Below are 22,743 nucleotides of genomic sequence, written 5' to 3'. Positions count from 1 at the left end.
TTGTGTGAAGGTAGATACCAGTAACAGGTGGGGCTGGTTTGACTCAGGTCAAGGTCAAACAAATGTGAAAATCTGTAAAAATGTTGTTCTTCATAATTTTTATGGATTGTTTTCCAACAACAACAATATACTAGGCTTTGGGGCACATGAGTACCTAGGTTGGCATTTGACCTTGATCTTCATCATTAGTTCCCAAGGTCAAAGTTGATCTTAAAAAACAAAATGTAAAGAAACAGGTCAATTAGGATAAGCGTTAGTTTCCATTAGATCATCTCCAAACTTTAAAGCAAAATGTTAGTCACTGGGGGTCACAAGCTTTTTACTTTGAGCTCTTTAGAACAGCATTTTTAAAAATTGTTATATAACTTCACGATGACACAAAAACATGAATATAGTTCACTAGATTTCCATATTAACAATGCTGACTGACATCAGCAAAAACAGCTGAATATTTTACTCATAAAGATCCGACATTGATTTAGGAGTTTCTTTCCTTTTCTTTTTTCTTTTTTTTTTTTTAAGCAGTGAAGTTCAAGCTTGATCTGGTTGTCCTGCATCATAACTTTGATTTTCTACTCTGTTGCTGGAGCACCCTGTGTTCCTCCCTTTTTAGATTTCCTTGTCTATTTTTCCCACTACTTGTGTCAGTGTATTTATAAATTTGTCATGGGGTGATATGGTTTACCAAAATGAACACTTCAATTAACATCAATCCCAAAACCCACTGACAACATTGGGTGTCATCTTTAAAGGAGACAGAGCCCATCTCCACCATGTGTCATGTTCAGAAATGTGCATCTTCATGACAGGTTATCTAAATATCAGACACACTTAATATATAAGAAAATATATAAATAAATATGCGTATCACAAAACGGAACCGGAAGTGGCCAAGCGGAAGTTGGTAAAAAGGGAGAGTTCAAAAGCCACAAAGGCTAACAATATTTAACTCGTCTTGTGTTGCGTGAAAAATAAATAATAGTAAATAATAAGAATAATGAACCCTGCTAAAACACGACAGAACACCACTATATTCAACCTAAAGTCAGAGTCTGCGATTAAAACAAACAAACACAATCAACACAAACTTAAAAATGGCTTGCTACGTTGAACACAACCTCGTAACAAACCGGAAATAATGTGACAGAAGGGCTGAAATGATGGAAACGAGATTCCAACTTATTACATCCATTGATGAAAGGCACCAGGGAGAAAAATGTGCAGTCAAAACATTTTTTAATGGCAATTAAACGAGAGTATTCGGAGGTTAATAGCGGCGATTACACATTTGGACCAAGGCTAGCTTTCAAGCGCTGAGGCTACGATGGTGTTTGGACGTTACCAGTAACTTATAGCTATCGTGTAAACGGAGCTCACACCAATAATTATGTATTTAATTTAGTCATTTTTCGTTACGGCAGCTAAAAATTACATTCCAGCGTTCGTCTTTTCACCAGAGGACAGATGGATACGATTTACAGGTACTGCGGTTTGATGGCTCAATGCCTCCCAGTCCCTTATTGATGATTTGTGCTTTTAAACATAACGGGAGTCATGACAACACTAATGATGGGTCCGAATAAGAAATCATAGGCTGGCTCAGTTTGCTGTTATATTTAGTATCTAATCCCATCTATTAATACTAAGTATAAATATTCTAATCATTATTATTAATTGCAATGAGCTAATCTTACAAAATATGAGATCGATCTGTCATTCATATAGTCCCACATTAAAGTTTTAAAGTTCTTATTAACTTGTTTGAAACAGTATTTAAATATTTGTACCTTTGTGTACTGCACACCTTGTCAGTTGTAATGTACCCTTGATGGTAACCGCGAATAAGGCACAAGTACCCTGTACTTACATGCAGTTTCGTGTACCGAGTCAGGTTTTTGCAGGAAACTATAAAATAATTACATTGTTAGACCGCAAGTATCCTGTATTTCCGTGTAACACGTTTTGTACAGGAAACAATAATAAAACAACATACAATAACTTGTTACCTGCAAATGACACCTAAGTACTGGGTACTTGCGCCTTATTCGCGGGTCATGTTATAAAGTGTTACCCCTTGATTATTAAAAGAAATATAATTGATCTCCCATTGCAGTAAAACAGCTCTTCCCAGTTATTAGGAGTAAAGCAAAAATTAAGAATTTTGGGAAAACAGTAAAAATAGTACAATAATGACGTACCTCATTTTATTTTTCCAATAGAAAAAAAAAATACAGCATCAGATACTCCGTTGCCTCTAATTATGCTGGTGGAATAACTTCTTTGTAAAAGAGTGGAGATGAATTTCTTCTTAAATGCATGTGACACCTACGTATGCTCCCGAGTGCCTGCTTAAAGCCTTCCATCCACTCTGAGCAACAAGAGCGAGTAATAAAACTAATATTGGCTTAGAAATGCAGGCAACTATCACAAATTCAACAAAGGAAATCAGATAAGTGGACTCTCTGCCACTCTGGTAAAGGTTTAGATCTGTACTGTTTGGAGGTGTTAGAGTTCAACATAATAAAGTCATAACTGTATAAAATTCATATATTTATATTTGTGTTAATTCCGTTCTTCCTTCTGTTCTCTCAGTGGCCGAGGTGTCTTCTACCAGGCAATGCCTGCAATTGGAGCTGATGGAAAGAACATCATGAAACTGATTCCTGTCCAAATGGTGAACAGACAGTTTTTCCAACCACAGACAAGTAACACTAAAAGGGACCCAATTTCCCAGGAAGCTGTTACCATAAATATCAACTCAGCACCTGTGAACATGGTCACAGATACAGCTTTGAGTTCTTCTGTCTCTCAGCAAATAATCAGGAAGCAGGTTTCAGTTATGAATGTCTTGTCCAACCGTGTACATTCAGTCAACAACCAGTCGCTGCAGCAGCAGACTGGTAATTTAATGGCTGAAGTTCCGTCAGTGGCAACTTTTAAAGAAAAATCTGGAATGCCAGTAAAACTTCTTAATCCGCTCCCAGTTACTGTGAAATCTCCTGCACTCCCGAGAGGACAGTATCTTCAGATTCCCCCCAATGCACAAGTCCAGACCGTTCCAGCATGCAGACTCCCTGCAGCTATCCAGAAACAGATTTTTACTTCTTCTGCCAGCTCCTCCTCGGGGTCAGCATTACCCAGTGTAGTGTATGTTACTCCTGTCACCACTATAAATCAAGGCGGGACTCTGCCAACGGACACCGCTCCACACTCAGTCCGAATGTTTTCCAATGCATCAACACTGACTTCTTATGGATTTCACCCAAAGCAAAGAACACAACAGTTAAAACTGATTCCAAAGGTTTCACAAAGGCCCGACAGCCCCACACGCTGGGTGATAGAAGAAGTGGATTGTTCATCAGGTCCAAATATAAAACCTCTTAACTGTCCGTCTGTAACTTCAGAGATTCTTCAAGCAATCGCACAGAGAGAAAATTCTTCCACACAGCTCAGCACCTTCAGAAAAACAGCCTCTCAGCTGAGTCAGGACAATGGTGCACAAGGGCAAGAAAATGCTTTGGTCATGTGCAATGGCAAGGTGTTCTTTGTAGCTAAACGGTGCACCCCGCTATCTAAGACCACAACAACAACTAAAGCGTCTGAACTCAGCAAAAGCATTCTTCCACCATCTTCTTCTTTACAACAGTTTCTTCAGTCAGCTGTAACAAGTCGAGATGTTAGAACGCAAAGGGAGTCAGATGAGGTGATTGATCTATGTGACGATGATGAGTCACCTCAACAAGCAGTTAACGTGCCTGCGGTCTCTCATCTGGATGAAGACAATGTCATATTTGTATCATATAGTCCACCCAAGTCAGAGTCCTGCTCACCACGCTGCACAACTTCAAACATGGCTTTGAGAGGAGCAAAAGCCGGCCAGGACACGTCAGATAGAAATGAAACGTGTGTTTGTGGCTCAGACGTGCTTCACAGCACCTCTGCCCAGCAGTTGCAAGACGTAGAGCTTGATGCAAAAACAGAAAGTCCAACAGAGGCCAGCAGCAGCTGTGAAACAGAGAGCGACAGTCAGATAACTGAGGTAAGGCTAGTTCTGATGCTTCTGGGACTTGTTAGTGTTTTAATAAAAATGCTTTTAAGGTGTGATTGTAGACTAGATAATATAACATTTCACGTAGGTCTGCAGCTAATCATTACAGATCTGTGGTTTGGTCTATGTTTTTTGAAGGATAATTCAAGTTTGTTTGTAATTGTTTTCTGTCTGGTGAGTATTTCTGATCACACCAGTGTTCGTTTGGAAGTTCAACCTCTTAACCTTGTCGGTTTTCTTGTGTGATGTACAAAATGAGTATTTATTTTCTGAAGCGTGGATGATAGAAAAACGTGGATTTATTTTCCTTTTTTTATTTTGTCTCTGTACAGCACCGTAGTCAGTTTTCATTAACATGTGATTAAAGTGCAGACTTTCAGCTTTCAGTATTACATTAACTTGTTTACACTGGAACGTGCTACCTATTAAGCTTCACAGCATTTGGCTGAATCTGAGCAGAGTGTACAGCCCTGTGCAGCTCAGATTCATCCCATTATGTCTCTGAGCAGGCACATGATCAGCAAATACTATGACCTGGTAGCACTGGCAACCATACTTTAGCTTTAGCATTGCCTCCACCATGTTTGACAGGTGGCATCTTCCTAAGCAGGTTCTTTTCAGATGTTTTCTAAATATACTCTGGACTTTCTCTTCTTAAAAGTAACCAGTGGCACCTTGTTGTAAACCCTCTGAAGACCTTGTAGACCTTGACAATGACATCCCAACCTCTTTAAGAGCAATTTTGACTTTAGAGTACAAGCCACATTTTTAACCATGCATTAAATGCATTGCTTTATTTTATTTTATTTTAACACTCCAAGCACTCTACCTACCTCACATTCATGGGTAGTTTAGAATCAACAACTAAAACGAACAATTAACCTGACATGCATGTCTGTGGACGGTGGGAGGAAGGAACATGCACACAGCACACAAAGGCCGCAGCATAAACCAGGAACCTCAGGTCATCTCTTCCTGTGAGGTGACATTGCTAGCCAACAGTGTTGCATGTTGTGAGTGGGTTTTTTCTCAGTCATGGAAAGAATTTGTTTTAGTTGTCTTCTGTTGTCTTTCAGACCTTTGGTGTTGCTAGTACATTGCTTCTTTTAAGAATGTATCAGATTGTTGATTCGACCACTAGAGTTTTAGCCATCTCTTTAATAATGATGGCCTCCTTCACTTGCAGTGACCTCTCTTTGGACCGCTTAGTAAAAGTTCCCATAAACAGCTACTAAATGTACTTGGATCATTTGCTTAATGTGTGATAATGGTATTTTTATTTTACATTTCCCTATTTGCAGGGCTCTACAAATCCTGAGTCAGTGGCACCAAAGCCTCGCAAATTGTCTGACCACCTGCTGAGGCAGATATTCGGGATAACAGCTGAACTTAAACTTTGCCTTCAGAGGGTTGATGAACCATCAGTTGAGTCTGTCCCTGTAAATTCGCTGCACATAGACTCCATTAAGTCAGTGGAGGATAATGAGGAACCAGTGGTAGATGTTTTTCGATATGAAGGTGGCAGTTCACAAGAAACCAATATGAACAGTGGTCATACTGATATCCCGAGAGTAAAAGTACAAACTGGAAAGGAATTACCACAATCACCTGACACAGGTGTTGGAGCTCTCAAATGTTCTCATGTCAAACTGGACCAGAAACCTCCTCCTTTTCCTTGGAAACAGAATTTCTTTTCAGGTCAAAGTTCACACAACAGGGCATCATGTGACTGTAAAAGTAAGCAAGAGACAGATTGTTTGGAACCAGGTGGTGAGGATGTCCCTACCACAAATGAAGGCAGTATCTCACAATCACAGTATGCAGATGCTCATCTTCAGACTCAGACTTGGTTGGATCTCAGCAGAAACACAAGGAGAATAGGACGGACCAGGAAACGCACTGTGTGTCCATGTTGCATGCCCACTACTCTGGATCCTGCAGTCAAGTCCAGGGCAAGGCTAGAGGAGCTAGACAAGTGGGACTTTACAGCAGAGCAGGTGAGTAAAAAAGGGGGAAGAGCAAAGGTTCCTCGAAAAGATGGAATGATGAGCTGTGGAAAAGTCACAAACAAGCAGAACTATGTCGCCCATGTGGGCTATAGTAACATTTTGTCAACAACGTCCACGGACTGTGATGAACTAAAAAGACAGGAACGGATCAAAAGACTCAAAGATTACCTGACAGAGAAAGAGGCAGCGTTGCAACTAATGAAGAGAAAAGTGAGCTGATTGAAAATGTCCAGTATTTCTAGCACACACACACACACGTGTCCTTATAAAGTTCATTGATTAATGGACTCAAAAATGGCACCTCCTCGTGCACATTCACTTTCTGAGACTCAGAGTTTATGTTCCATGGAGCCCACCACACATATACATCAATGCTGGGTTTTTACTTGTCCAATAGGCTATAATGTGATATCATTACACACAGAGTATTTACAAACATGAAACTTTACCCTTTAAATCCTGAACCATGAAATACCTTCAGGAAAAATATTAATTTGCTTTTAGCAGTTTTCATTTGTATCATATTTGCTACATTTTGCATTTTGTTTGCTTTTTTGAGAGGCAGAGGATCACATTTATGTGGAAATTTCAAAAACTCACAAAAATGTATGTATATCCTCCTGAGAACCAGCCTATTCATTTATGCCCTCATTAATGGACATTTGTTTTTGCTCTATATCTTTTGACTTATTTGGGCTACCATAATAAGTCACACCAACCTTTCCATTGATATCACACCAGTTTGGGTGATACTTTTAGCTCCAGAAATGCAGGACATTACAAAAAAAGATATTTGGTTCCTCGGTTCTCAGGAGGTGTTGCAGGGTTAATGGAATTAAGTCTTAATTGAAAATTGCTTTTTTGTTTGTTTGTTCGCTTTGTTTGTTTTGATTGTCTGTTTTCCAATTTAAAAATGAAAATAAAGCTTATAAATAAAAGAAATTAAAAAAAAAAGAAAGTTGCTTAACTGGCAGGTGCTAGGGCCACTAAGGTGGACGTCTTCCATCTTGGTGGCCTAAGGATCTCCTCTTTGCTTTCTGTTGACTCCATCAGGCAGTTTCTTCCAGCTCCCACTGGAGCGATTCACAGACAAAATTCAAGCCGTATTAAGAAGAACTAGAATTTCCAAATCTGAAGATATGGTGTTCTGCTGGATGAATTGTTACTCTAAGTCACAGGTGTCGAACTCCAGGCCTCAAGGGCCAGCGTCCTGCAGGTTTTAGATGTGTCCTTGATCCAACACAGCTGATTTAAATTGCTTAATGACCTCCTCAACATGTCTTGGAAGTTTTCCAGAAGCCTGGTAATGAACTTATCATTTGATTCAGGTGTGTTGACCCAGGGTGCTATCTAAAACCTGCAGGACACTGGTGCTGGAGGCCTGGAGTTCTACACCCCTGCCCTAAGTGGTATCAAGTATCTCAGGGAAATTTTTCCCTGAGAGAGGGGAGCAGGAGACTGATAGACAAACTAGGACAGGATCTGCAGTGATGTGTACTAGTGATGGGCAGATGAAGCCTCATGAAGCACTGAAGCTTTTCATCCAATTGGTTCACCCCAACGCGAAGCTTCTTGAAGCTTCATTTGCTCTAGCAGGACACCTACTGGACGTAAAAATATTAGTTGGCATGAATTTGAAGAGTGTGGCATTTTGCACACAGCCTGTAAATGTCAACAACAAAAGGAGTGTGTAAAACATGTATATTGTAGTGATGGCAGTATACTGTGTATATTTATGCTGGCAGTATGGAAAATGATTATTTGCGGCAAAGTTCGAACCGCTTCCTGAACCAGTCACGTGGTACAGCCGGGCAGCGAGGCTTCGGACGTCATCATTTTCAGCTCCTCCCATAAATGAAGCAAGCCTCGATACGCGCTTCGCGGAAACGCCCCCTCCATTACTCGACACACGCTTCGAAGCCTCGATACAGAACGTCACATCACTAATGTGTACTAGTTTGTTTATCAGTTGATCCGTGTCTGTACCCTCACCCATGGTCACAAGCTATGGATAGAGAACAAAAGAAACAGACACCAGAATAAGAGAGAGACACCAGATGTCAGAGTCAAAGCCAGCTGCTTCACTCTTGTCATGTGGTCACCTGCACGGTGAATGGTAAATGGACTGGTTCTTATATAGCATACTCAAACAACTTGTCTTTTTCACCCATTCATTCCTCTGCTTACCCACTGAGCTAAAGTGGCACCCAGTTTATGTCTTTTCCAACACACTTACAGCTTACATGTTTCTTACTGGTCAGGTTTCTTGTTTTTTTCTGACAACCATTAAACTGAAAACAAACTCTGTTTCCAAAAACTGTTATGGAAGTTCAAAAACAGGTCATAAACTATAACTTTTTATTGATAAGATTATTTTAAAGTTTACATCAAATGCTAAAACTGAGAAATTATGTGTTTTTTAAAAAGGTAACCAAAGAGATAACTGATCTAGTTCTTATAATTCTTTTTCTTCTTTGTTTTTAATGGCTGCTCTATTCTTTATTTACAGAGCTCCATGACGATTGTTAGTACGCACAGATAAAAAGCTAGCAACCTATAATGGTGTAGTAATTTACATATCTCATTAATGCATTAATGAGTCTATGTTATTCATTATTGATGAATGATGTGCAGAAAGGTTTCATGTAATGGTTTCCAGACTTATCGCAGATTGAATCAGCAGTTTTACTAAATTCCTGGTTTTTCCATCAGTTCCTGCCAGTAAGTGTCTCTTTACATACAAGGAGATAACTGGACTCTATTAGGTTTGTGAAGATGTTTCACCTCTGAGGCTTCTTCAGGTCATGTGATGGGGGCAGTATTTCCAACCTAAAATGAAGGTGAAATAAAGGGGTTGTTTAAAAAAGTGGTTATGCAACACAATGGGAAACTGTTGCTGTCATTAATTAAACATTTTAAATGAATATTTATTTTCTTACAAAACTGTTTCAATATTTGAATCGTTGTCTTTCTGCTATTTATAGTTACACAAAGGTTTTAATTGAATACTGTATTATTTAATTTACATTTTTAAACTGAATCACAATATTTTTGTAAACAGGGTTATATGTTTTATAGTTAAGTTTGCTATGGTTTACCTTGTGCTGTGTAGAACAATACAATAGCATGTATCTGCTCAGTGATGCACTTTTTCGTTTGTAAACCTTAATTCTTCACTTTTGAATAATAGATTAAATCACTCTGTTCCACTTCAGCTTGTAAGCTGCATCCTAAACATTACTTATAATGTTTTCATTTGTTTTCCAAACACAGCCTAACATGTACTGAATCATGACAGACAGTGTAAGCTTTGTCTTTACAAAGTGGATATTTACAAATGGTATGAAACATAGTTGTTCTGAATTGGACGCAGTGAAGCAGACATCTCTGACTTCTGTTGGAAACGTGACCATCAGTTTTAGGTTTCTTCATGTTTTTGATTAAAATATGTATTCATGATTTATTTAATTCCATTTCCACTAAATGAACATTTATTTAAAACTTGCCTTCTTGCTGTTTTCTTGTCTGTTATCTGTAACATACATTAATTACAGTTCAATTGTGTGTGGATCACAGTGTGTACAGTGATTTCTTTTTGCAAATGAACACAGTGTCATAATTCATTATCTGCTTTTTATTACCATTAAATGCACTGTAATTGAAGGAAGGATGTACATGCATTTAAACAGAGACAGAAAAACACCTCCCTGCCTTGATAATTAATTCTGATTCTATTTATTATTTAATTTCTGGACATTTTGTTCAGAGTTCCTTGGTCCACAAAATAGCCTGACTTTTATGTGGTGTGATGTGTATACATGCTACAAAAAGACCCTCTGCGCTCTACATCAGTCTCAATATTTCAATTCAGTCATAGCACTGAATGAAGTTTCTGACCTTCAAAAACATGCAGCACCAGCCCATAATGAGCACATGTGATGTGTATGTGAAAATCATAAAAAAAAATCTTCTTTATTTAATCATTTTAATCCTAACAGGTTCAAGGTACAAGGTTCTTTATTTGTCACATGCATAGTTATACAAGTATAACACACGCGAAATGTAGCCTGACACGCTCCTCGACATGTGCAAAAAAATTGGGGGGGCGTGTAGAGGAAGAACATTATATATATATATATATATATATATATATATATATATATATATATATATATATATACACACATTGGGTGAATGTGCAGTAGTAGCAGCAAGCAGGTGAATTATGTACATTAATATGAATAGACATCTGACTATTTTACAGGATAGACAATATAAACATATTTAAAATTAAAGGAATTGAAATGTACATTGTGCCTTGGTTTAGTGTCTGGAAGAGTCCTGACAGGGTCTGCTTTAAAGATGTCCCTTGGTTGATACTTGACCAACTGGGACTCACACTGGAGGACCACTGCACAAGGTAGCTGGTGGGGTCATAGAATCGGCCCTTCACCTACGCAAGGCAGGTGCATGACCCAGCGGCCGAGCAACGCCAGGCACTCACATAAAGGAGAGGTTTGGCTGGTGGACCTAATTGGCCTTGAGCAATTCATGGATGGGCTCCCAGTAGACACAGCAGAGTGGGTCTGCTGCCACCGACCAGCCGATCCGCATGCCGTGGTGAAGCGGTCGGAGAACCACCTGTCAGTGCAGCTAAGAGAATCAATGAGTCGGTCAAAACCAGCAGTGGCAAGTCAGCCAGTCCCAACTCTAGGGAGGCAGCTCTGGGTCTGAGTCATTGCACAGTGGCTATGGACAATGCACTCCACTCACTGCGAGCCACACAAGCATTGGGGCTGGAGTGCTGGAGATGTGAACAACTAGGACACGTCAGTCGAGAGTCCCGTGTATGGAGGCGGGACAGATAATGTGGACTCAGGCTGCACGCTGACTCTGGTCCACCATTCCCTTCGTTCAACCCAGGATATTGTTGGAGGCAGAGTAGGTGACGCTTAGGTGTATGCCCAGGGACATACACAGGCTCTGCCTGCTCCAGTAATTCACTCCATCTGAGATTTCCCACTAGAGCAGTCTTGTGATGACGCTCTACGCGCAGCCTTTGACCGAGGGATGGAAACTGATGATCAAATGGTGTGCTCAGACGTAGCGCTGACCGACCCTCTTTCTGTGATGGTTAGAGACAGATTGTATTGAATGAGTCATGACACACCCAGTTGGTGGTGCCAAAAAGCAGCTGGAAAATAATTTTCCAGGCAGCTCATTGTAACCCTATGGCAGGGCGTATGGGATATACCAAAACTCTGAGAAGAATAATGGTCTGGTTATTGACTGGACATTCAAGGCGATGTATGCCGATGATGTGCATTGTTGGGTCTGTGTTTCCACATGCCCCGCTAGTTTAGAGACTTATTCCTCATGAAGAACAGAAAACAAGACAGAACATCTTCAACCGGTCTTTTCACTCCTTAACGAGGGAAGTTTGGGTCAGAACCAGCTCTTGGAGCTCACGCTCCTCACCTGTCTGTAGCCCAAATCCTTCAAAGAGCAGCTTCCCTCGTCGGCTTTTTATTGACAAACTGTTACAATACACATCACAGCAAAAGCACCTCCCTCCGTAAATTGAATTGTACTTGTTATTAATCTCTGTCTCTCTTCCACAGCATGTCTTTATCCTGTTTTCCTTCTCTCACCCCAACCGGTTGCAGCAGATGGCCCCGCCCCTCCCTGAGCCCGGTTCTGCTGGAGGTTTCTTCCTGTTAAAAGGGAGTTTTTCCTTCCCACTGTCACCAAAGTGCTTGCTCATAGGGGGTCATATGATTGTTGGTTTTTTCTCTGTATCTATTATTGTACGATCTACTATACAATATAAAGCGCCTTGAGGCGACTGTAGTTGTGATTTGGCGCTATATAAATAAAATTGAATTGAATTGAATGTGTGAGTGTGAGATCATTTCACATTTGCCATTTCTTTCTTTATTTTTCTTTTCTTTTTATGTGTGTGCAAACATTTCTGGGTTTTTTTATTTCTTGGGATTCGGTATCTTTGGAAGAGTTTATCTCTGTATGTGTGCAAATGTATGTGGATTCATTTAATCCTGCAATCCTGAGATTTAAGGTTGGATCAAGCTCAATGCAGGCACACCGAATGGGCCACGCATGATCAGGAAACATGTGGAAACATTTCCGTGTTTGGATTGCTTGGAATTTTGTTCCGGTGGTTTCTTTAGCCGTTTCTATCTCTGTATGTGTGGAAATCTTTGTGCATTCCCGTGTTCCTGCTTTGAGATCTAAGGTTGGCTGAATTGGTTGCTCTCTGTGGACAATCACATTTGTGCACAAACATTTCTGTGCTTGGATTTTTAGGAATTTTGGATTGGTAATCAGTTTACCAATCCAGATGTGTACAGAAGTATGTGCATTCATGTGTACATGTGTGGAGATCTGAGGCTGGTTTCTAGGGTGGACCTCTGCACATAATCATATGTGTGTGCAAACATTTCTGTGTTTGGATTGATTGAAAATTGGGTCTGTTGGTTTCTTTGTTAGCAGTTATCTCTGGTTGTGTGCAAATGTGTGCATGCGTTATTTCATTATTTAATTAATTAATTAAATTCATTTTGCACTCGTGGCTCTCCTTAGCCTGGTTTCCCCTTTTGGCAATAACCTCTTTGGCTTTGGAGAAAACCCTTTCACGTGGTACTGAAGAGGCAGAAGTGCACAAGTACCCCACAGTAGGCTTATGTTAGGCTAAAATATATGCACCTCCACCCACGGATCCGTTCCACTTTATGTATGTCCAGAAATCACACCAACACTCACTTTCTGAACTAGCGAGGCTTCAGACGTCATCACCGACGTCACTCACCCATAAAGGTGCAAGCAACACACGATTCCTGAAATACTTCCTGGACTTCTCAACACACCCTCCGAAACCTTCCCTTTTTTTCCCAGCACATATCATTTTTATGTCAAGTACGCATTTTTAACGCAGCATTTTTTTATTATTAATATTATTATTATCATTATTGTTTTTTTTTTTTTACAGTTTCACTTAAAATCGCTGTTAGGCTAAATGAATGTTTTATTCTGAAATTCGGCCCGGAAGTCCGTTCGCCTGTGGCAAAGTGAAACAAGAGCATATCGGGGTCTTGGGAAAAAGGGCTGCTTTGCTAAGGTATGTGTTGCTGCGTTTGACTTGCGTGTTACTAGTATGTTATGTGTGTGTTTAACGTGAACGGCGATCTTCGGCACTGTGAAAATCCGCCTCCGCGTTTTGAGGTTTGAGTTGGTTTCTTGTCCCTCTCGAACGTGAGCTGAGGTACGACACCCAGGTGTTGACGAGCTTTTTGGAAACAAATGTGCTAATTAGCGGTCTAAGACTTGTCCTTGGTTACAAAGCCTTTCTTGCTGTTCTCTAACAAAATGGTGTCTGTGTAACAGGAACACCGGGCTCGGTCTCTTTCACGGGCGAGTTTTATCTCGGTGTGCGTTTCAGCGAACGTCATGTTAGATTTTTCACACCGGGACCTTTTTTTTTTTTTTATAAACATGGCTGTTCAAGTCCTTTGCCAGGAAGTATACATCTGGTATCATCAGCATGGGCCAGAGAGAAACTGTGGGTACGCTGGGAAAGGAAGTCCAATTAACGCTTAGATGTCGGTAAGACGTTGGGCAAGCAACTATTCGCATCATTTATATGTGTAAGCAGTATCACATAAGTAGTAATGCCAAAGTTTCACTTTTAAGCTTTGAAAGTTCAAAAGTAGTTTTGTAACATTTTAGTTTAAGAAAAAGTGTTAAAGTACTCAATGCAGAAGAATTTCCCATGTTAACGTTACAGTGGGGGAATAATTATTTGCTCTTCTGCTGAATTTGTTTGTTCACTTACCAAAAAAAGAACAGTCTCAAATTTTTATGGTAGTTTCATTGATATTCTCTCTCTCTCTATTAAAATGAAACACATGCACATTACATAAAAGTTGGAATTTATTTGCAGGTCATTAAGTCAGATGAGTATTTGAGCCCCTGTAACAAAGCCAGAATACAACCAAATGAATTAGATCCTTCTGTTCTCAACTTGTTTTGTGCATTAAGCACACATAACAAGATTCCACAGAATCAGTGTCTTTCATTCCTACATCTCCACCACCGTGGGAAACACCAAAGGACCTCGTGGATAAGATTGTAGACTGGTACAAGGCTGGACTGGGCTACGAGACCATGAGCAAGAAGCTTGTCAATCACCTGAAGGAAGCTGGAGCCACAGTTAACAAAAACATACCTGGTAATCCACTATGCAACAACGGATTGAAACACCCACAAGGTCCCCGTAATCAAGAACATGTATAGGCCTGTCTGAACTTTGACAGTGAACATCTTAATGATTCACAGGAGGCCTGAGGAAAACTGCTGAAGTTGCATGAAACCAAAATCAAGCTCTTTGGGGAACACCATCCCCATACTCGAGCACAGAGATGGACACACTGTACTTCTACTGTACTGCACACATTGTGATTGGTACATGGTGAAAATTATATAGGGTAATTTACTGGTTCACTCTGGGCTGTTTTATTGGGACTGACAAAGAGCCACAGATGAGCAGCTGGCATATTCTTATTCTTATTCTTTGACCTAAGCATTCGTGTTGCATCTCAATTACATCAAGGGGACGCTGGGACGCGTTGCTATGATAATGACCATCCACATCAGATGGTACTAGATTTTAATGGACAAGCAGTCAATCCAAGTAGGTACTAATGGAAAAGGGCTTTGGTTGAGGTTTGTGCTCTTGGAGTGCTTGTTTATCGCATGTGGTTGCCTAGACACTGTGGATGATTCTTCTGATATGACCCAAAACATGCTGCCAAGGCAACAAAGGAGTGGCTAAAGAAGCATATTAAGGTCCCCGGCTGTCCTACCCAGACTCCAGACCTCAATTCTATAAAAATCTGTGAGACGAGTTGAAGCCTGAGAAAGAAACCTTTAGAGTTTCTATAAAGAAGAGTTGTCCAGAATCCCCCCTGTGATGTGTGCAACCTTGATGGCCAACTATAGGAAACATCTGTCAGCTGTGCTTACAACAAGGGTTTCTCCACCAACAACAAAGTCATGTTTTGTCAATTCCCCGATTGTGTACTGCTGGAAGCTGAGGTGGAGCTTTTTCTTCAGTCTGTGACTGTTTTCATCATCTGATTCTTCTATTTTTTTTATGTGTCACTTTATTAAACGATTGCTTATTGATTAAATGATTTGTGTACACAGATCATGGATCTCCTCAGCAGTTTGGAAATCTACATCCCTGCAGAGGCTGAGGTGAAAAACATCCCTTTGTTGACCTTGCCAAAGTCTGTACTCAGAAGAATGGGCCTCCCTCTACTGAATGCCTCCAGGAATCTTGCAGACTCTCCAGAAGGCATATGGATTTCTCCAGCAGTTATACGGAAGAAAGGCCAGAGACACACAGGAAGTGCAATAGATAACATGACCTCCGTGCTGGGGAAAGAGTTGCGCGCTTCAAGGGGTCCTTTTCGAATGTCTTTTGTTTCCTCGAACCGTGCAGCTCACGAGGTGCTGAAGGGCACCGTTCCCAAGGCACCTCTATGTCAAACCTCTCAATTCCCTTCGGACTCTGCCCCGCGAACCGGTCGAGATGCTGTCGTCATCTACCGTGGGCAAGTTTACTTGTCCATCAGAATGCCTAGTCGTAGCCATAGTCAGCGTGGGAAACAGATGACTTCTCAGCCTGTCACTCCTTCAACGTCCCACTTGTCTTCAAAGAAAAGGAAAAAGGTAACACAACTTTCTTTCTGCTAAAACGACCAGTTTACAAAAAGTCTAGCAGAGGTCGTATTTACACAGAGCAGTCTGTTGCTGTTCCAGAAGGGAGAATGATTCAATACAACACAGTTATATATCATTGAAAAGAATCATAATGAATATATTTATGTTACTATTAACCTAAAACACACAAATGCTCTCCATTCTTTTCTCTTTTCACATGGTTTAGCCTGATCACTCGGTGTAAACTCTTGATTATTGGTCTCAGCCTTTATCTGAAACCAACCTGACATCACAGAGCTTTATCTGAAACCAACCTGACATCAGGTAACAGAAACACCAGTCCAGCGCATGCAGAAATTATATTGCTGCACGCCGCAGGAATATAACAGCAGAGGGACATGATATATTTAAATCCACAAACTCGGTATTAAACAGAAAATGTAAGAAGTAGAAATGATTAAGTTAGCTTTGGAGAGACAAAGTGTGACATGGACACAGTGGACTGGTATCTCTGTTACGTGCCTTGCTGTGATATCGAGTTGCTGAAAGGGGTTGATTTCAGCCAGGAACCGACATCTGGTGAGAATTTTATGTTCAATACACAGAGACAGACAACAGTTCACACCTGTGGGAATTTACATTTAACCTGACCCCACTAACATGTCTTTGGCTGTGGGAGGAAGCCGGGGTACCCGGGGAGAACATGCAAACTCCACACAGGAAAGACCCGGCCAGGGGGTGAAATCCAACTAGGCACCATCTTGCTGTGAGGCAGCAATGCTAATCTTACTTAGCACTTAGTTCCTCCTACACCAAGTGTCACATCGGGCAGCTAATGATCTCTATCGACGTTGGTCTGCAGCAACTGCTACATCTTCGTCTCAGGCGATGTCGACGGTTTTCAGATCATCCATAAACGTTCGACACCATGTGATTAGCACTGCTTTGACAGTGCTAATCACCACCAATAATAATTGTTATTATTATTAATTTACAGAATATAAAGTTCAAGCTTATCTCTAGTATCAAGATGCAAATAAACATGCATGTATTAGGAGGCCCCTACAAATGTAAAGCTACATGCTGCTGCCTGTAATCAACCTATTTGACAAACAATTGAGCCTTAGGGTTCACCAAAAGTATATTTCATAATATGCTTTTGGTGGGTTTTTTGGAATTCATGAGATTCCACAAAAAACTGAACTAAATGACAGAATAGCATCTCCCAGAAGCCTCTGGATTATGTTTATGTTCATTTGTATTTTAGTCCTAGAATGCTACTTTAAACACTAATTCTGTGACTTTTTTTGTACATCCTTTAGACGATGCCAAGCGACAACAAGCCCAAGAAAAAGCACAACATATGTAAAGTAATGCATACAGAAAACAAGAAGGATGACGCACACAGGACAAGAGATGTTCACTTTCTGCCAAAACCCACTGAGAGTGAGTGTGAAGTGGGCAGCCAGTGTCCTGCAGATTCTAGAGGAGAGCCGCTCTCAGAGGCCCCCCTGAAGGCAGCTTGCTTTCAGCCTCACAGGGAGCCAGAGGAGGATCTGGCTGCCGAGGAAGCAGACGGCCCCGGTGAGAACAATGACAGAGGTGGTAGTCTACAGATGGACATCAGGGAAGTTGACCAAAGTAGCAGGGGCAGGGTGGAGCCCCTGGGTGCAGCTGCCGCCTCCACATCACTGCAGATGGACTGTGACTTTAACGAGTTGGCACAGGAGGAGAAGATCGCTCAAATGAGAGCCAAACTTAGACAGAGCGAAGCTGCTCTAAACCTGCTTTCTTAAAGTGACCTCACATTTGTTAGCCTTTTTGTACTGAATGTTTAGAATAGACTTTTATACATTTGTCTTCTGTGAACACATGCACATTAATAAAAGTGGTGTCGATGGGCTTATGTGTTTGGTGATCCTTTTTGTTTTATTTAGGCGTCCAAAAACAGATGTTGTACTAATGTGGTGTTCTCTTCTCATTAGGTGCAGTTTATAGCAAGGTCTTCAATGTTTGGATGTTTTTGATGTGTTAGTTCATTTCCTTTTGATAAAACCTCAAACCATAGCAGCGTATGGCTTGATTATTTCAAGCTGTAGTTTGGTCCCATTTACAAAGTGAACCAAATAGTTCTTTGTTAAAATACTTCTTTTTTCCAGAATATATAATGTGTTTTTCCTGGTTCAGTAACTAAGACTGTTTTTGTCTTTCTTTCTTATTTTTTTTTTTTTTTTTAATCAAGCATACCAAATCACACTTTTGTTTTTGTTTAGTATGATAGTTTCCCTGATCACCTTGAAACACCTCCACAGGTCATGAGTTGGTCTTATGTTTGTTGAAAGTGCTCCAAACCATAAACAATAAATATGACTAATCTTTGTGCATATGTTTCATAATGAGACTTTTAATACTAAGACCTGTAAAAAATCATTATTATTGCTGTTATTATTATTATTATTATTGTTATTATTTGGTGACCTAGTGCTGAAATGGTTGTGGTGTGACTGTTGTCCTTTCTACTCTGCTTTCTCACTCCTTAAATTATTTTTCATATGCAGGTCTTACACTCTGAGCCTGACATTTCTTCTGTCAGTGTGGAACAAGAAAGTCAGGACTTTGAATTGTGACATAGTGACTGTGCTCACACTCACCTCTCTGCTTTGGTCCCTGAATGATTCAAAATGTTTAGCATGGACTCATCTAGTGTTTAAGGTTTTCATTTCTGTGTTTGAAATTCATTTCTATAGATGTATATCTGATTGGAAAATATGTTTGCATTAAAAGCATTCTGTATGGGGCTTTGACTTTTTGTTTTAAAGAAGCATCTCACCACACCAAAGGGTCACAGTTTATGCTGTAACCAGGGTTGGAATCAGAAGAGTTCAGAATATTGAAACTGAAGGAAAGTTTAAAAAAAAAAGTGAGGTTTGTTGTATTAGTGTGAGTTATTGGATTATCCCAGAAAGTTGATTCTGTTCATCTGGACGTTCTCATTAGGAGAAATGTTTCCTCATCATCAGCTGACTGCAGGTCCCTGTTTCAGGAAGCCGGTTTAGTGGAAAAACTGAGTAAGTATACCCTGAGTTAACGAAAACTCTGGGTTTTCGGTTTCACAAAGCGAGTTCAGCTGCAGCCTGAGTGAGTCACTATGACGACACACGCCGTGAAGCTAACCTGCCCCCTAGCAGGTTTACCACAACTAACCCTGACTGTCTCCGCCCCTTTGTCGGAAACCTGACAGTAGGAAGTGTCAGACATGGCGTGTCCCTTCCTTGAAGAGCCAGTAGATATCGAAGCCCAAATTCTCCGCAGAGCTCTCCGCCGGGAGAGAGTGATTCGAGCGCGTCTGGACATCTTATCATTACCTGATGATTTCCTGTGCGAACGTTACCGTTTCTCAGCACAATCAATAAGTTATTTGGATAACATCCTCAGGCCATATATTACGCATGTGACACATCGCGGACATGCTCTCAGTTCTGTACATATTATTTGTATTGCACTTCGGTTTTTTGCAAACGGGAGCTTTCTGTATAATATTGGTGACGCTGAGCACGTTTCCAAGGCTACCGTCTGTCGGGCAGTCAGGAATGTTACAGTTGCACTGAAACGTCTCCTGTACTCATTTGTGGTGTTCCCCGGTCATAGACCCACAAGATTTATCAAAGAGGGATGCCACAAAATTGCAGGTAGCAGGATGAATGAAACTTAATTCATGATGTGCTGATATTTGAACTACTACTTAAATTTTACATTTATTTTCACGGTTCCCAGGCGTGATTGGCTGTACAGATGGTACTCACATTCCAATTATTGCTCCTTCAGTAAATGAAGGAGACTATGTGAACAGGAAGTCTTTCCACAGCATTAATGTACAGGTACATAGTTCCCTGTAGCATTTCAAACTAACAAATTATTTCATTATAGTAATGGATGCTAATTTGTGTTCTCTGCACTGTGAAGATCATATGTGATGCTGCCAACATTATCACAAATGTGGAAGCCAAGTGGCCAGGCTCTGTCCATGACTCACAAATATTCCGTGAATGTACACTGAGCACAAAATTTGGACATGGTGAGTTGAAAATACTTTAAAATATATAAAGACCAATTGCTTCAGGGACATTTGAACTGAAGTGTATCCTTCTGTCTTAGGAGAGTTCACTGGCTACTTGCTTGGTGATAGGGGGTATCCATGTTTACCCTATTTGCTTACCCCTTACCCTGACCCTGAACCGGGCCCACAGCAGCGATATAATCTGGCTAATTGCAGGACAAGAGCCAGAATTGAAATGACTATCGGAATGCTTAAGGCCCGGTTCCAGTGCCTGCAAAGACTCAGGGTCACCCCAGAAAGGGCATGTGACATTATTGTGGCATGTGTGATTCTTCACAACATTGCCACAATTAGAGGAGAACACTGTCCTTCTGAACCAAACATCAGCAGTGATCCAAACCATGAACATCCTGACCCTCCCACGGACATACAAGATGGAAGAGCAGTCAGAGACACCATATGTCACAATCATTTCTTTTGACCCATCACCTCAACATGTTGAAAGAAGAATAAACAGATTTTTTGTTCAACTGGCTTTATTGGTCACCTGTGTTTCCTGTACACAAAGTATTAAAAGATGTAAACCTCATAAAGTGTCTCTGTTGCTTCCTCCTCTGTAACAGCTGTCAATGTTTCTTCATTATTTTCCTGTAGTAAAGAAATAAACAACATTGCTGTTCTACTGTAAACTCATCTAATCTGTGGAGTATTACTCACAACTGCATGTTAGTCTGGCTCAACAGGAGGCTGCACCAGATGCAGTACACCATCACCATCAACTGATAGAATATGAGGTTTATACAGGTCACTTATAACTTACAAGGGACCAAATGGCAATTAACAAACATACCAAGCACCTTACACTTCATTGTCATTATGCTCTCAAAGACAACCAAGACTGAGGGAAGGCAAAATCAGTCGGAAAATAACTTCACTACAAAATAATCCATTATGGTAAAGAGTTTATCAAATGAATGAGTAGCACTGCAAAGGTGACTGTGAAGAAAGGATGTATGCACATCATGTATTATTTTGAATTTACCCCCTATGTAGGCACTTGTGTCTTGCGGGGTTATTGACTCAGAGGATGTCCCCGCAGAGATGCCTTCGGCCACAGGGCGCCCACTGTTTTGGCTGAGGGCCAACTGCTCAGCCTCTGTGAGTGGTGGTGGTGGAGGACCCCCACCTGTTTTTCGGGCCTCCGCTTTTTTTCTGTTGGTTATAACGGGTCACATTTGAGCATACAGAGTAAGCAAATATGTACTTGTAATGTGCTCAGATAATTTCAATAAGTGCTTACAGAAAGAAAATTAATGTAGCCTCTAACTGCAATTGATTTACATCGGACAAACAGACCAAGCACTATGGCTCATAATACAATTACACCTTACCTGTTTGGACTATATTTTTATATTTCATTTTTACTTGCTGCCAGGAACGTTTGGGGCCTGTTGGGTTGCACCTGCGCTCACATCACATCACAAAATAAAATGTATAAAATAACAAATAAAATAACATATGATAAAATAACGTGTTAAATGGGTGGAAATCCCTAGATCAATGTTTATATTAACACTCTGTCGGCTATGTTTTGCCATGCATGCTCACTTTCTTTTGCAGCTGTGGCTGTGTTACTTTTTTCCGCGGAATTTGCATGTTATCGGCATATGCTGCCATCAGAATTTCGGCCTCAAGCGCTGTGAAATACATTGACCGCGCCTTCTTTCCCTCCGTCTCCATGGTGACTCGCTTAATCTGTGCTCCGCTTATCAGGGCTTTATGTATCCTCGTCCGCGCGCTTCACTTGGGGTTAAAGCAACTCCGCCTTGATTGAACTAATTGTTATCAGCCTTTCTGGAACGGAATATTCCGAGTTGGACAGTTCGGGGTTACTCAACCGTGAGTGTCGTTTTTCACTCTGAGTTTTCCAAACCGGCTTCCTGAAACAGGGCCCAGGTTTCCAACCATATAAACAGGACATCTGCACACTGACTGAAACTAACAACACTGATTAACAGTGGACTGTGAGGTCAGTTTCATGATCATTAATATGGAAATTGATCAAAGCCAACTGAACAATGGCCATGAGTACCATTCACAGAGAGTTGTGGAATGGCTGCAATCACAGCATTGTAAGATGGTGACAGATGTACCCTTAGACCCCCTCCTCCATTCAGAGATTGTTTTTCCTTTTCGCGCTCAAACCAGCGTTCCTCCCTGTCCAGGATGTGTACATCCTCATTATTGAAAGAGTGTCCACTGGCCTGTAGGTGTAAATAGACTGCAGAGCCCTGGCCTGACGAGGTACAGTCAGGTCCATAAATATTGGGACATCGACACAATTCTAACATTTTTGGCTCTATACACCACCACAATGGATTGCAAATGAAACAAACAAGACGTGCTTTAACTGCAGACTGTCAACTTTTATTTGAGGGTATTTACATCCAAATCAGGTGAACGGTGTAGGAATTACAACAGATTGCAAATGTGCCTCCCACTTTTTAAGTGTATGTAAATACTCTGACTAAAAACTGACGGTTCTATATCACTAATGTCACCAATTTTGCTGGCATGAAGCCAAATGGTTTAATGTTCTTAGTGATGGCTCAGAAATCAACCACAAACAGGGACGCGCGTCGCTATAAGACAAATTATGTGACCCATACAGCTGCCGTGTCATACACACTGACGTGGATGCAGTCGTTGTTTGTACAGCGATCAGGGCTCAAATTGTGTTTGTCGGGAACTCCTTTGCATCGGAGCTGTTTGTGAGGTTATCACCCAGCACACAATGATCTCCACCCTTCACACACACCAGCACTCCCACTGTCACGAGCGCTTATATTTCCCAAACACTTTCACTTTGATTTCACGTGTTTCATTTA

General features: G+C 40.8%; 2 protein-coding genes and 1 long non-coding RNA gene across 6 annotated transcripts; all 3 read left to right on the top strand.

Moving 5' to 3' along the window:
- Positions 1–1,126: 1,126 nt before the first annotated feature.
- Positions 1,127–7,015, top strand: lrif1 (ligand dependent nuclear receptor interacting factor 1). Its single transcript, XM_026153901.2, has 3 exons — positions 1,127–1,481; positions 2,593–4,039; positions 5,350–7,015. The coding sequence occupies exons 1-3, from the start codon at positions 1,465–1,467 to the stop codon at positions 6,274–6,276; spliced, it is 2,391 nt and encodes a 796-aa protein (XP_026009686.2). The 5' UTR covers positions 1,127–1,464; the 3' UTR covers positions 6,277–7,015.
- Positions 7,016–12,860: 5,845 nt separating this feature from the next.
- On the top strand, positions 12,861–18,596 carry LOC113013955 (uncharacterized). 4 transcript variants are annotated; one of them, XM_026155214.2, is made up of 3 exons: positions 12,861–13,192; positions 15,280–15,807; positions 17,121–18,596. In XM_026155214.2, exons 2-3 carry the CDS (start codon positions 15,283–15,285, stop codon positions 17,592–17,594), a joined length of 999 nt encoding a protein of 332 aa, XP_026010999.1. In that variant the 5' UTR covers positions 12,861–13,192; positions 15,280–15,282; the 3' UTR covers positions 17,595–18,596. The 4 variants fall into 4 exon arrangements, with proteins under 4 accessions (XP_026010999.1, XP_080150722.1, XP_026010998.1 ...); XM_080294596.1 differs by having other exon boundaries at positions 13,187–13,336; XM_026155213.2 differs by lacking the exon at positions 12,861–13,192 and adding an exon at positions 13,203–13,677.
- A 974-nt stretch (positions 18,597–19,570) lies between these two features.
- LOC145423020 (uncharacterized) lies at positions 19,571–20,448 on the top strand. The gene is made up of 3 exons (XR_013904150.1): positions 19,571–19,676; positions 19,762–19,873; positions 19,954–20,448. It is a non-coding gene; the product is annotated as an uncharacterized LOC145423020 (long non-coding RNA).
- Positions 20,449–22,743: the final 2,295 nt, after the last annotated feature.

This window comes from Astatotilapia calliptera, chromosome 20 (genome assembly GCF_964374335.1).
Source record: "Astatotilapia calliptera chromosome 20, fAstCal68.1, whole genome shotgun sequence".
In the NCBI taxonomy this organism is placed as follows: Eukaryota; Metazoa; Chordata; class Actinopteri; order Cichliformes; family Cichlidae; genus Astatotilapia; species Astatotilapia calliptera.
The sequence above is the reverse complement of the archived record's forward strand: the minus strand, read 5'-3'. Positions and strand labels throughout refer to the sequence as shown.

Excerpts from the sequence above, each read along its gene's own strand:
- lrif1 (XM_026153901.2), top strand. Across the intron at positions 4,040-5,349 it reads GCGACAGTCAGATAACTGAG|GGCTCTACAAATCCTGAGTC; the intron begins GTAAGGCTAGTT and ends CCCTATTTGCAG.
- LOC113013955 (XM_080294594.1), top strand. The coding sequence starts at position 15,127 with ATGTTTTGTCAATTCCCCGATTGTGTACTGCTGGAAGCTGAG. Across the intron at positions 15,169-15,279 it reads GTGTACTGCTGGAAGCTGAG|ATCATGGATCTCCTCAGCAG; the intron begins GTGGAGCTTTTT and ends TTGTGTACACAG. Across the intron at positions 15,808-17,120 it reads CTTCAAAGAAAAGGAAAAAG|ACGATGCCAAGCGACAACAA; the intron begins GTAACACAACTT and ends TACATCCTTTAG.